The sequence below is a fragment of the Mesoplodon bidens genome (assembly GCF_964165515.1).
Source record: "Mesoplodon bidens genome assembly, chromosome: 3".
In the NCBI taxonomy this organism is placed as follows: domain Eukaryota; kingdom Metazoa; phylum Chordata; class Mammalia; order Artiodactyla; family Ziphiidae; genus Mesoplodon; species Mesoplodon bidens.
In genome coordinates, this window is record NC_138178.1 from 127,944,565 (window position 1) to 127,958,953 (window position 14,389).

The window sequence follows — 14,389 nt, forward strand, 5'->3', positions numbered from 1 at the left end:
GATGGTCCAAAGGTACTGAATAGCAAAAACTGTTCCACTGTTTATTCTTGGTGCACATAAAGCAACATTAAAAAAAAGAAAAGGTTATGGAGGAGGAAATCTCATATAAATCTACCTGGTTATGCTTTTCTAAGGAATTCTTCCTTTCAACCCAAAACTGGGTTTTGGATTAGGTTAGGGTATCAGTTTACAACATTGCCAAGCTCTGCTTTTCAATACAATCCTCTTCTTTTTTCCTTCCTTCCTCCCTATCTCCCTTCCTTTTTTCTATCTTCCTTCTTCTTCTTTCCTACTTTTTCATTTATTCATTTATTCTCTCTCTTTGAAACAGCACTATGTGGCATTTAAAACCATTTAATTATTTGGTTTCTAATCTATAAACAGCTGTAAATTTACTGACTTACCAACTGTTTCTTGAGATTTGAAATACTGATTCTTTTCTCTGGATTCTGTAACATGGAAAGTTCTTCCACTTTTCTTTTACCACCAACCTAGCCATGTGGAGCATCTCCTTGAGAAGCTGAATCTCTAACCAGCAAGTCAGAAACTAAGGCAGATCAAATGCAAAATCCCATGCTAGAGGCAAGGAGTAATACACAGAGCTAAAACTGCATGATGCCTTAAATTAGTAAATCTACTTATTTAGTACCATTCTGATGCATTCACCAATTAGGGGTCACTGTTTTGCTTATATGCCGTTTTCTTCCTGTATCTCTAACAATGAGGGAAAACAAAAACAGAAACAAAACAAGACAAAGTAAAAGACAAAACCTATAAATTAGGAAATTTAAAGCTGGAATGACTATAAAGACAGGAGAAGGATTTTAGCCCTCAGATCTTTGGTGTGCCTTGAATGTCTTCCTCAAGGGCACGCTGTGCACCAACACACTGCTATATAGTATGTTATTGTACAATAACAACATAGCTGCATAACTGATAACACAGGGCCCAACAACTGTTACTGCACACACCACACGCACTGTTGTGTTATTACTTAATTACAAGGTTTGGAGTATTCAGTCAATTAAGCAGTCTGAATGATTTAGCCTCTCTGCTCTAAACAAAAGTCTTTTTCAGAGAATCAATATTGTAAACTAACTATCTGTCAGTTTAGGCCAAAGTAATAATCCTGCTTTAGCTTAAAAACACTCTTCTGATACTGAAAATTAAATTTCTGAGATTATATGCTTCTTCTTAACAGGGGATGTTATGAATAGTTCCAGGATATGAAATGTTTCTCACTCCAACAAATTCACTGATTCAAATGGTTGATTTGAAAACAACACATTCATAAACTTCCATGAGAAGGAACATAATTTTAACAGATTCGAAATAATGATGATTCTATAATTTTACGTGTATGACTCTATTTTCAAATGACCATCTAATGGGAAAATTACTAACACAATCAGATGTTCAATTCCTACAATGTTGGTAAAAGATTTTATTTTGAATTCTTTAAATTAAAATGTGTATTATTTAGGGTTCTTATTCACAGTCAAGAAAAACTGACCCTGATTAACTTGAGCAGAAAATAATTTGATTGGAAATGTATCAAGAGGGCCCACAGAATTGTCAGGAAGGCTGTAGAGACAGGGTAGAAAAGGCACTGCTAGGACTATGTCATAGACATGTCCTGCTGGTGCTTTCACTGTGACACTTGTTGCCATTGGCACTTCTGCCATTGGATATTTGCCACCATGCTGCTGGACTCAGTCACTCTGGACACTTGTCCCAGCAACTGTGGAATTCTGAACCTCTCAAAATTCAAAGCCTGGACTAGGACATTGATTAGTTAATTGGTTGAGCCCAGTTCACTTACCCAAACCCTAGCTACCAGGAAATAGGAAAAGGAATATTTATTTGCCCCCCTTCATCTTTCCTTCTACCTAAATTGTGATTCAGTCAAATAGGAGAAGTGTTTGCATACTGGGCAGCCAAATGGGAAGTATCCACAGACAAGTTTTAGTCTAGAGCTTATGACTTTGATCATCCTATGGTTGCCAAGTGTCCTGTCTTACTTTCTCTTCATTTAATGGTGTTGACTAGTTGATAGGGTTCTATTAATAATTCAATAAATTTAGCTATAATTATAGTATATTTTAAAAACACTTTTCTTTGCAAGAATTTAGAAATATTTATGCCTTTGTCTGACAGGTCTAATGCCTTGGTAACTTATAATGGATTATTGTGATTAAAGTTTTTGCACTATACTATGCAAAAATTTGTGTGTGTGGGTATACATCTTGGGGATGAGGAATAAGAAAATAAGTAAAGTTCAGAATTCATAGAATTTTTGATGTGAAGGGAAGTTAGCAATTAGTTCAGTGCGACTCAATCTTAGCTATACATTAGAATCACTCAGGGAGCCTTAAAAAAATACTGGGGGGTAGAACCTCTATCACAGATATTTTGACTTAATTAACCTGGGGTGGGCTCAAGAATTTATACAGTCTAAAAATGCCCCAGCTGATTTTAATGTGCAGCCAGAGCTGAAAACCATTGATCTAGTCCAGCTTCCAGAGTTCACACAACAGAGAAAGAACACCAGACTTGGATCAAAAAAGTGTTAATTCAAATCTCCTCTGTACCATTGATAGACCTTAAGAAAGTTGCTTACCCTCTCAGTGCCTCAGCTCCTTCAACTGAAAAGGAGAATAACATATACTGCCCTAATCAATTAAGAGAGATTTCTCTATTGTAGGAACAGAGAAATTGATGATCAAGGAGGATGAACAAATTACCCAAGTTAAACCTAAGTCAAGAAGTACTGGGAGTAAGTTAAGGATGTAATTTAGCTTTTTCTATTCACTTGTGCCACCAGACTATGTTGCCCCAGTGTTTATTTTTATGGTCTGAAGCTATAACTATTAAACAATTTGCTAAAATATCAATTGTAATTCAAACTTTTCTTTTTAGTTCTATCTTTTCCACTTTTAATATTGCTGAAAATGAGACGAAGTCTTCATACTCAGGCATAGCTAAAGTAATGATCAAGGTTTTGATTGGGATATCAGTTTTTTTTATGGTTAAAGAGGAAGAACTAGAAAGTGGTTCCTCAACTGACACAGGGAGAGAAAGAGGGAGTGAACTATCATTTTGGTTCCCACCCCCACTGTGTGGTCAGAATTTCCCTGGCCCTGCATGGGATAGAAAGAAATATATAACAGAGTCATACAGAGTGAGTCATTTTTAAAAAGCTATAGGAATTCAGAAATAGGGGTAAATAGCACGGGATGCTATTGTTAAGGAAGACATTTATTTCATCTTAAAGTGGAAAGCTAAGTCATTTTATGAAAGTAAATGTTATTCTTATAAGATAGTGTTTTAGTCAGGATTATAATAAACATATGTGGCTGTTGAACAGATTAGAAATTATGAAATGCTGTTTTCTAAAAGGGAAGCCTGGTTTGAAAGCAAGCTGGAGAAATCTCTTTATTTGCAGGCTTTGAGTTAAAAAGCAGAGATCCATTTTTCTACAGCACTTAGTCTTTGGAGTTTTATCTGTGTCTATAACTTAAAACAGTGAAACAGAATGCAAACTGAGAAATCTAATACTTTGTTTCATAAATGTAAATTTTAGTTTATTTGTAAAATTTCACTGAATGACAGTAATATTTTTAGAATTGAAATTTACTTTTTGAATTGTTAATTGTTTCTAGAAAGTGTCAAGAAAACAAAATATTTCATCAGTGGTATGATTTAGTAGTCCCCTAAATTGTTACTTTTTGCAGATAGTTTGGTTTTATTGAAATGCACTGTTTAAAAATTTTTGTATATATACAAAGTTAAAATTTTCACTGTATTTATATTCTCGCCATTATTGTTTTATGATCATTACTTAAAAATAATCTATTGTATAATTTATTGTATGAAGAGCCACTATAAGATATGCCACTGTATGAAAATCTTGATTAACCTATTACTGCAAACTGCAGATAAAATAGTATGTGCCTTTCCTTTTTTGTCTCATCTGTGGTATAAAAGGTAATCATTCATTCAAATAATGACAATTCCTGATACCTACATGCTGTCCCTGGGGACATTATGTGGACAAGGCAAAGTCTCTGCCTCCATGTATTCTGGTAGAAGATAAATGGAAGTTGGCTTTCAAAAATGAACTATTTTAGCCCTAGCACAGTGTCAGTGCCAAGTAGATGCTAGTGCTTCAAGTTGCTTCTATTTTTAATTATATCACATCTTTCACTGAAAAATAAATCCAAGTCCAGCAGATCAATCTTCCACCTAGTTGGAAAAATTGGAATCTGCTCTGAGAAAACTATTATGTTGGAATGAAGCAAAATACAGTTCTCACTGCCACATATAAAAAAATTCCTTCCTCAAATATAATAATAATTACTATAGCACTTTATTTATAGTTATAAAGCATTTTAAGAAATACAGTGGACTCTTGAACAATAGGGGAGTTGGGGGGCTCACCTCAATGTAGTCCAAATTCTGAGGATAACTTCTTAGTTGGTCCCCCATATCCCAGGTTCCACATCCGTGGATTCAACCAACCCGGACTGTGTAATAACATAGTACATATTTATTGATAAAAAGCCAAGTACAAGTGGATCTGTGCAGTTCAAACCCGTGTTGTTCAAGAGTCAACGGTACCATAATGGAGCTTCCGAACAACTGTGTGAAGTACTCAGGGAGAGAGCATAATTTGGGGGTTAAGAGGATCAGCTGTAGATTCACCATTTAATCTCAACTCTGTGACTTTCAAAAAATTACTCAACCTCTTTGACCCTCAGTTTCCACTAACACTCAAAGCTACCTCACATGGTTGCTGTGCAGATTAAGGTAAAATATTTAAAGTAATTTAGTAGTGTTTATGATAACAAGCAATAAATAGTGACTATTTTCATTCGAGATGATATTCTTCATCTCGTTCAAAAGATAAAAAAATGAAGTTTACAAAGACTGAAAGGAAAGGATTCACAGCTATAAAACGGAGGGGTAACGCTCTAAACCCCAATCTTCTGACTCCAAATCCTTCTTTCAGTTTTAAGACAGGGCATACATATTAAGGCAGATGGTAAGTAAATTAAATCATTTCAGAATATTAACAACTTAAGTAAATTTACTTCAGGCTGAAGCTTGTAAGGTTATCATTTAACCAATCTACCATTATCAAACTTTCTTACGTTGTGAGATAAAAAGTATGTTACCTTATGTTATTACAGCATCTTCTTTAAAAAAAACACTATTTTCCTGTTTTTCCTCCCTTTGGTTTATTTACATTTCAAGCTTTCACCTTTTTTGAACTTTAAGTCTAACTTTACCACTAACCATTCGATACAAAAAGGTTGAAGTTTTCTACAAACATCATTTAACCCTCAAATGGGGTTTGAGGACAGAAAGGTCAGTATTACACTCAGTTTACACAGGAGGTAACTCAGTAAGGTTAAATGTCCAAATCCAGGCGACAGAAGTAGTCAGTCTTTCTGATTCTAAATCCTACGCTAAGATTATATCGTCGAGGCTTCTTAAAGTTAAGAATGAGTGGCTGGGTGAGAAGCTACTACTAATCACACTAAAAGGAGATGATATTTAAATATTAAAAATGACCACCTTCTAAAAAGTTGAAAAAGCGGCAAGGCACGGGAACTTTTGACAATACTGTAATTTTTAAGAAACGTGGACTGGTCCTGACGAGATGTGTAAGATAGGGCTCCAATGTCCAAAAGACGGGCTTCAGAGCAAACCCAAAGCCAGTAAAAGCGCCGCACTGACTGGCAGATTCCACGCGGACCACTAGCCTCCCACGTGTCTTTCAGGAAACGCACAGAGCACGAGGGATAAAGGAAGCCAAAGAAGGCTGGGGGAAAGGTAAAAACAGCGGCTAGGGCTTCCCTGGGAGACTGAGGGCACACGAAGGCTGGGGCGGGCTGGAGGGAACTCGCAGAGCATCTGGCGGGCACCCGGGTCCGAGAACAGGCCTGGAAGCAGCACAGGGGAGGCGTTCGTCAGGGGAGCGGGCGGTCCGCGGGCCCCACACCGTGGAGCTCCGCAGTGGATCGGCTCTTCTGGTTTGAATGGGGGCGGAGGAGGAGAGAGTGCGGAAGACGAATGCAGAGAGTGGACGAGACGCTAGAGCAGCAACAGGTGGCCGCGGGTGAGAGTCCGGGATTCGCGGGGGTGGGGGCTGGCCGCACCTGCGAGCCCTCTGAGCCGCCGTAGCCCCGCCCCTCCGCGCGTGGCGCCCCGACGTTTAGTGCGCGGGCTGCTCTCTTTACAGAGGTCGCTCTTGTCCGAATGGGCGGCCTCTGCTGCGCCTGCGTGGTCGGGAGGGGAAGTGAGGCGGTTTCCTCGGCGCCTTTTCCGGCGGCGGCGGCGGCGGCAGAGCTGGGAGGAGGCGGTGGAGGCTGGAGGGAGCCCGCGCTCGGGGCGGCGGCTGGAGGTAACCTCCTGGGCTGAGCTGGCAAGGCGGGCCCCCTCGGTCTCTGCTCTCCTCTGGGGCTCTAGCAGTAACTCCGTTCTCCCTCTCTCTGTGTCTGCAGGCAGCGCACCGAGTTCCCGCGAGGATCAATGACCTGACGAGGCGCCGGAGCCGCGCTGCCTCTCGGGTGGCCTGGGTCGGTGGTGAGCGTGGTGCTCGCGGACCGGGAGCGGGGCCGAAGGGCCGCAGTCTCCCGCGGCGGAGCGAGGAGAAGGCGGAGGAGCGGGAACCGCGGCGGCGCTCGCGCGGCGTCTGCGGGGGGAAGGGCAGTTCCGGGCCGGGCCGCGCCTCAGCAGGGCGGCGGCTCTCCCGGCGCAGACTCAGCGTCCCGGCGGCCGCGGCGACTGGAGGAATCAAGTTGTGCGGTGGGTGATGCCCGAGTGAGCGACGGGTCCGGGCCTCTCCCCCGAGGAGGCGACTCCCACGCAGGCCGCACGGGCGCCCTCGCGACTGGGAGGCTTCGTTTCGGTTTCGCGGCGGCGGCGGCGGCGTTGTTGGCGGAGGGGAACCGGGACACCTGAATGCCCCCGGCCCCGGCTCCTCCGACGCGATGGGGAAGGTGCTATCTAAGATCTTCGGGAACAAGGAAATGCGGATCCTCATGTTGGGCCTGGACGCAGCCGGCAAGACAACCATCCTGTACAAGTTGAAGCTGGGCCAGTCGGTGACCACCATCCCCACCGTGGGTTTCAACGTGGAGACCGTGACTTACAAAAACGTCAAGTTCAACGTGTGGGATGTGGGCGGCCAGGACAAGATCCGGCCGCTCTGGCGGCATTACTACACCGGGACCCAGGGTCTGATCTTCGTAGTGGACTGCGCCGACCGCGATCGCATCGACGAGGCCCGCCAGGAGCTGCACCGCATTATCAATGACCGGGAGATGAGGGACGCCATAATCCTCATCTTCGCCAACAAGCAGGACCTGCCCGATGCCATGAAACCCCACGAGATCCAGGAGAAACTGGGCCTGACCCGGATTCGGGACAGGAACTGGTATGTGCAGCCCTCCTGTGCCACCTCGGGGGACGGACTCTATGAGGGGCTCACATGGTTAACCTCTAACTACAAATCCTAATGAGCCTCTTATCCGCCCATCCCCCGGAAGGAGAGAAATCAAAAACCCATTCATAGGATTATCGCCACCATCACCTCTTTCAGTTGCCACTTTCTCTTCTTTGAATTTGAACTCTGGAGTTACCGTTCTGCGGTTTGGGGGAGGGGGTTAGGGGTTTTCTTTTTTGTTTCTTTTCTTTTTTTCCTTTGCTTTGCGTTAGGATGCTCTGATCTGACTTTTTTGACATGAACACAAAGTGCTAGATGCTCTTGTTGACTTCCAGCAAATGGGATGGGGGAAATAATAGCAGTTCTTGGTAAATTCCTTTATAATAATGGTTTGATTTTTTTATTTCGAGAGAATCTTCTTTTCCAATGTATGCTTTTTTCCTTTCTGCCCAGTTTCCTTATCACTTGCTGTAGATGGCTTATTTTGCATTCATGCAGACTGTGTTGCAAGTCTGTTTCATCTAGTAAACTGAAAATTATTGCTTAATCAAACTGCCGTTTGTCTTTTATATTTAAGGCCTTTTTCCCCTCGCTTATGAGTTCTGACTTTAACTTAGTAAATTCAAATGTGACCTTTTATATCTAAGACCAGTATAGTAAACAGCCCACAGTGGCAAATAATGAGTAATATCATTGTAATATGTTCCAGTTGCACATCACTGTGTTAAACAGGTAATGTAAGAAGTTCTTTGAAATTTCAGCTCTTAAGTTCTGAAACAGACATCATGCATGAGTAAGGATAAAACTCAAGTTCCCGGTTACATAGCTAACTTACACTGCATAAATCTATGAAAATGTAACCTGTCAAGGACACAGATTTTTTTTTTCACTGCAAAGTTAGCAACTTTGCTGTGTTTTCCCTCTTTTTTAACTTTAAAAATAGACTTTTCCAGAAAATGGAGCAATAATGGTGTATGCCACACACAGATGAAATATTTGTAGATATTTTAAGTGACTTTTGGGCAAAACTGGAATATATACTTTTACCATGTTTCAAATGTCTAAGACCAATAGTTTTTAAATTACTAGAATGTTTACATATTCATTAATAAAGCATTTAACAGTTCAAATTACATGCACCTTTTACTTGGTTGGAAAAAAAATTCGTGTTTTCACATTACAGCAATTGATTAAGCTGAAGATACAAGTATTTTTTTTTTAATAGATGAGTGATCCATATCTCCATTAATTAGAACACTGGAAAAGATGTTTTATGAAAAAGGTATTCTGTTTGATTAACTCATGCTAATAGTCAGATATCCTGTTGGTTCAATAATACACTATCTCCTTTGAGGAAGGAAATGTGATGAATGAGTGATGTGTAGACTTGAGGAATGACAAAGGGGAAGTAGGATGCAGAGGAAGAACCTACAGATGACAATGAATGTAAACTTACTTTTCTTTAAGGGTAAGCAGTGTGCTCACTGGTGATATCCAGATCCTAACAAGATTACTTGCTTAGCTGGTTAGGACCAGTAACTAGATTATTGAGACCACTATGATAATACTTTGAACCAAATGTTAATGCTTGATACAGAATTGTGTAGCAGCATCTGGTTCTTATATAGCCTTAAGGATTCATTTTAGAGATCCTCAAGGAATTCAACTTAGGGAATTCAGAAATGTAGACTGCAAAGGCAGTATACAGGAAAAGGTGGAGTGGATTTTGTTTATGAGGGTGTCTGAAAACTAAAATTGAACGGGGTATCATGGTATATGATTGGACAGTATTGGTCCTTCATGCTTTGGCCATATTGTATAATGGAGCTTTTACCAAAGATGTATGAGAAGTATAAGGCGAAAAAAAGTTAACTCTTCAAAGTAAAACTCTTGACAAACATTTTACTTAAGGCAGATGAGAAGAGGTGCTATGTTGTAGGCTCCTAATGGTGCAGAGGGATTTTTGAATTCAAACACAACTAAAGTATAAAGTTGTCAGTTTCACTTTAGTAGAAGTATCTCTAGAAATGAAGCTGACACACATCTAAGAACATTTTAGTTGCTTTTAAAATTCCCATAGCTCCATCATAAATTTAATTACTAGTGTTTTAAACGATTACATATTAAGGTACATAAACATGGGTTATATAAATATCAATGTTATAGTAACATCCTGAAGTGACAAGCACAAAGGTATAAATGCCTAAACTGGAGGAAACTTGAAACCCTCATGTTAATTCTTAAATGTAGTATTTCTAACTTGTGACAGACAGATTGGTAGGCAGCCATTTTTTGTTTGTCTTAAAATAACTGGGGGCATAGTTAAAATTTTACACATCAAGTGATTGCTATGGAATGTTGCAGGTGAGATGTGGTTATTTTTAGTTTATTTGAAATGTCTTAAGGTGGGGGGAGGAGGGAAAGCAAATATTTGAAATTTGGAAAACCTTAAACCTTTTGCTAAGAAATTGTAATTTTCACTTACATTTTCTTTAAGGATATAAAAGGTTGATAATTGATGTAGTTAAATTGAATCATAACCATTGATGATCATGGGGCAGGTAATTATAGCCTGCAAAAAAAGTTACAATCTAAGAAGTTAAGAAATAAGATCCTGAAGTTTTTGTTTAATTGCATCAATTTCTGTATTTTATGTGAATTTATAAACTGAAGTAAGTTTTCAATGAGGTTAATCTTGTCTAATATAAGTAAATGAGTCTGTAGACTGTGATCTCCCCAAACTAAAAAGTACAGTACTTGGAATTGTGTTCTTTATGGTTGTAGTGTTGGTAAAGCACTAATATGCAGAAAATAAAGGAATTACACAGTGCAGTTTCTCACGTTACGTTACTCGTTTGAACTAGATTAAGTGGGACGTGTGGTGTGTTGGGCCATGTTATTCTCCAGGGATATATGGTATAAAGTAACTTAGTTTGGGAGTCACCTAGCTTTTATATGATGAAAAAAGAGAATCTGTTTGGTTCTTATAATCCTGGCTATATAGGAGGTTTTGCCCTGATTTAGTTCCACCAAATTTAATCTGATTTTATGATAACTTAGGACACAAAAGCAGTTGGCAATTTTTTAAAAATGAAGGTTCTATAGCAGTTTTTATTATGCTACTGTTTTTTCAGAAATCACAACCTTAGAGTTTTTAGGATAGAACTGTGTCTCTAAAGAATTGGCCTACGGAGTAGTCTTAACCCTTGACAGTTGACTTTTGGATTTTAGAAAGTTTGTCTTTCAGAAATCAAGGTTGCTTGTCTGATAAGAATGGCAGAATTGTAGCCATTTAGAAAATAAAATAGTAGATGAAGAATAACTTGTTGGATAAAGGGGTTTTTAAACACATTTCCTTCCTTGTAGGCCTCCCTTCGTGTATTAGCAATTTTTGTAGTTTGATTTTAGAATATCTTAGTGTGATCTCTAGTGTGATTTAACTCCCACATTAATGTTATTAGTGGCTATCAAGTATGAATTTACCAGAGATAGCAGTAGAAGATATTTTACACTTTAGTGAGTTTTTATGTTTTAATATAATTTAGAAATATAGTAGCCATAATCTGAATGGTGGTGGAGCTTACTAAATTCCGAGAGTTATTTCCTCTATACCTTGCCAAATATATATATGGATTATGATACGGCAAATCTTTCCTTATAGGTAAAAATTGTGAAACCACATATAGCAATTAAAAATAACTTATCTAATCACTGAGCCTAATGTATTTGGAGTATAATATTCAGTAGAATCTAGCCTTTTGCTTTGTTTATATTGATGGTAAAAGACAAAGTAGGAAAGATTTGCAATTACAATATTACGAAATTTATAAAACGGGAATGTTGGGAGATGGAGTGATAGAAGAGGCAAAGTAACTTTTCCCTCCCTGCTTTGCTAAACTTGTAAGTTGCCAGACTAGATTAGTGAGTTGAATGGTCAGGGAATAAATACATACAGGTGAGGTCAAAGAGGCAGAACAGGTCTGTAGAGGGGTTTAGGACTAACAGTTGAAATTTGTTATTAAATAAGCCAAAGTAATGGTAAACTTCCAGGGAATTAGTCTAGAAATAACTTACTTTGTGGGACAGTAAGAAAATAGGTTTGAACTTTTTCCCCCTTTATTTAAAATGTTTTATGACTACTTGAAACAAAAAAGTATTTGCCAATCTTCTTGAATACCTTTCCACTTGTCTTCATTTAGATATCCAGTTGACCCTTGAATAATATGGGTTTGAACTATGTGGATATAAGTGGGTCCACTTATACATGGATTTTTTTTTTCCAATAGCTACAGTATTACACAGCCTGGGGTTGGTTGAATTAGTGGACGCTGTACAACTACAAAGTTATGTGAGGATTTGGATTTTCGATTTTGCAGAGGTTCAGCACTCCTAACCTCCGAGTTGTTCAAGGATCAACTGTATTTCCTCCATGGTATTTGTTTCATAAGTGTGAGGGTAGGTTTATTTATTGAGAGCCTACTGATGTGCCTGGCACTGTTCTAGGGACAGGAGATATATCAGTGAAAAAAAAATCTGCCTTCATGGAACTTATATTGTTGTTGGGGGGTGGGAGTGAGAAATAAAAACATGTTAGGTGATATACTATATTACATAGTATGTTATATATATAGGGAGACTGGTAGACATGTATTCAGAGAAGTCCTCATTGAGAAGGTAACATTTGAGCATGTTTGAGGGAAGAAAAGTTAATATCAGTGGAATTGATATAGTAACAAAAAGATAATATGTATAGTGTGAAGCTGGGGTGGGGAAACTGGCCAAGGGCAAATCTGGCTACACTTTTTTTTTTTAAAAGTCTTTATTGAATTTGTTACGATACTGCTTCTGTTTTATGTTTTAGTTTTTTGGCCCTGAGGCATGTGGGATGTGGGATCTTAGCTCCCCAACCAGGGCTCGAACCTGCACCCCCTGCATTGGAAGGTGAAGTCTTAATCACTGGACCGCCAGGGAAGTCCCTACAGTTGTTTTTATAGGGACTAAGCTAAGAATGTTTTTTTACATTTTAAAGGATTTTAAAAGACTGCTCAAAAAAACAACTGTGATTATGTGACAGAGACAGTATGTATTCTGAAAAGCCTGAAATATTTACTTATCTGGCTGTTGATTGAAAATGTTTCTTGACTCCAGATCTAAAGCCCAATTTTTATTTATTTATTTTGGCCACACCAGGCAGCTTGCGGGATCTTAGTCCTCCAACCAGGGATTGAACCCACGCCCTTGGCAGTGAAAGCGTGGAGGCCTAACCACTGGACCTCCAGGGAATGCCTGCCACAGTCTTACCACGTTTGAACAGTTAGTGAGCTTTGAGACTTACATTTGAGTAGTCTAACCTGGATTTTTTTTCCCCTAGATAAGTTTAAATATGTGAAATCAGTAGTTTTTCAGTTATCAGTTTTAACATTCTTAAAAATTTTGTGAATAATTTCATTAAAAGTGTTTCCTTTATTTTTATGGTGTTTTTACTGGTCTTTGTATATAAGTTAAAACATGCTTTTCTGTTCAAAGTGCCCTTTCCTGCAGAGAACCTAGATTAGTTTGGAATAGTTTCAGGTAACATCATTGAATTGTGGCTTTTATTCAGTTGGTACTACTGTAATCAAGGCCTGAATCCAGTACTTTTTATTATGAAACTTTGTAAGATGAAGTGTTTTATTGAATTGGAAACTAATATGATGCGTGATATTTGGTTTCTTCTTGTATTATTCCTCTAACCAATATAAACTAGGAAAAATAATTTACTTCGCACATGAATTACTTCTTGCATAGAGAGTTGTCCTATACTACTTACAGAGTAGGATTTGGGAATCCATAACTATCTTAAAAGAGAACCTAAAACAAATTAGGAGTTATGGAAGTAAGTTTTATGGAGGACATTTACAAGTGAGCTTTAAAAAATAAAAATAATTCTTGTTCATAGAAAGATTTATGTGAAACTGATTATTCTGTTTCCAATTACATCTGAATAGACTGGCCTGAGAAGATGATAGCATGAGAGGGCAAAAACCAAATTTGTTAAAGGAGTTATAGAAGCAAGGATCTGGACCTTTGAAGTTTATTCTAATACGGCAAACCAAAGTGCTTTCTCTCCATATCTTTTTATTTCTAGAAGTTAGTTTTGTGAACAAGTCCTAGGTTGGAGCTAGGTGAGCCTGAAGAGACCAAATTGGGAAACATTCTAAGAATAATAAGAATTAGCATTTTTTGAATGTTTGCCATGTGCCAGGCATTGTTCTAAGTATTCGTGCATATTTTCTTAATCCTCACAACACCTTGGAAGAAAGGGCTCCCGTTTTATAGTCGAGAAAACGGAGACTTAGAGAGGTGTATGTTAATAAGTAGCAGAGCCAGACTTTGGACTCAGGTAGTCTGTACTATACTGGGACTGTGACCAAGGTGAACCATTGGTTAATAATGTACTTAAAATTTTGTGTGGTTTGTTTACAAAAGGCTTACTCTGAGTAATATCCCAAATTTTCTTATTCGATCATCAACAGATTTTGAGTCCCTGTATAATTTGAGTCTTTCTGTATAGTGGAGAACATGATATTGTATTAGACTTCACTTGAGAAAATTTTTTTTTTTCTGTAAAAATGACATGTGAGGGCTTCCCTGGTGGCGCAGTGGTTGAGAGTCTGCCTGCCGATGCAGGGGAAACGGGTTCGTGCCCCGGTCCGGGAAGATCCCACGTGCCGCGGAGCGGCTGGGCCCGTGAGCCATGGCCACTGGGCCTGTGCGTCCGGAGCCTGTGCTCCGCAACGGGAGAGGCCACAACAGTGAGAGGCCCACATACCGCAAAAAAAAAAAAAAAAAAAATGACATGTGACTACCTGATAAATTGTGAATTTTACAGATCATCATGAAAAATAGGAAAAGTTTTCACTGAGCTGATTATTTGTATGGTTATATATAGACTCC

At 39.1% G+C, this 14,389-nt stretch overlaps 1 protein-coding gene across 2 annotated transcripts; it reads left to right on the plus strand.

Annotated features, from left to right (window-relative positions):
* The first annotated feature begins 5,194 nt into the window (after positions 1–5,194).
* On the plus strand, positions 5,195–8,005 carry ARF6 (ARF GTPase 6). 2 transcript variants are annotated; one of them, XM_081227682.1, is made up of 2 exons: positions 5,195–5,838; positions 6,510–8,005. In XM_081227682.1, the coding sequence occupies exon 2, from the start codon at positions 6,999–7,001 to the stop codon at positions 7,524–7,526; it is 528 nt and encodes a 175-aa protein (XP_081083808.1). In that variant the 5' UTR covers positions 5,195–5,838; positions 6,510–6,998; the 3' UTR covers positions 7,527–8,005. The 2 variants fall into 2 exon arrangements, with proteins under 2 accessions (XP_081083808.1, XP_081083807.1); XM_081227681.1 differs by lacking the exon at positions 5,195–5,838 and adding an exon at positions 5,859–6,409.
* The last annotated feature ends 6,384 nt before the right edge of the window (positions 8,006–14,389 follow it).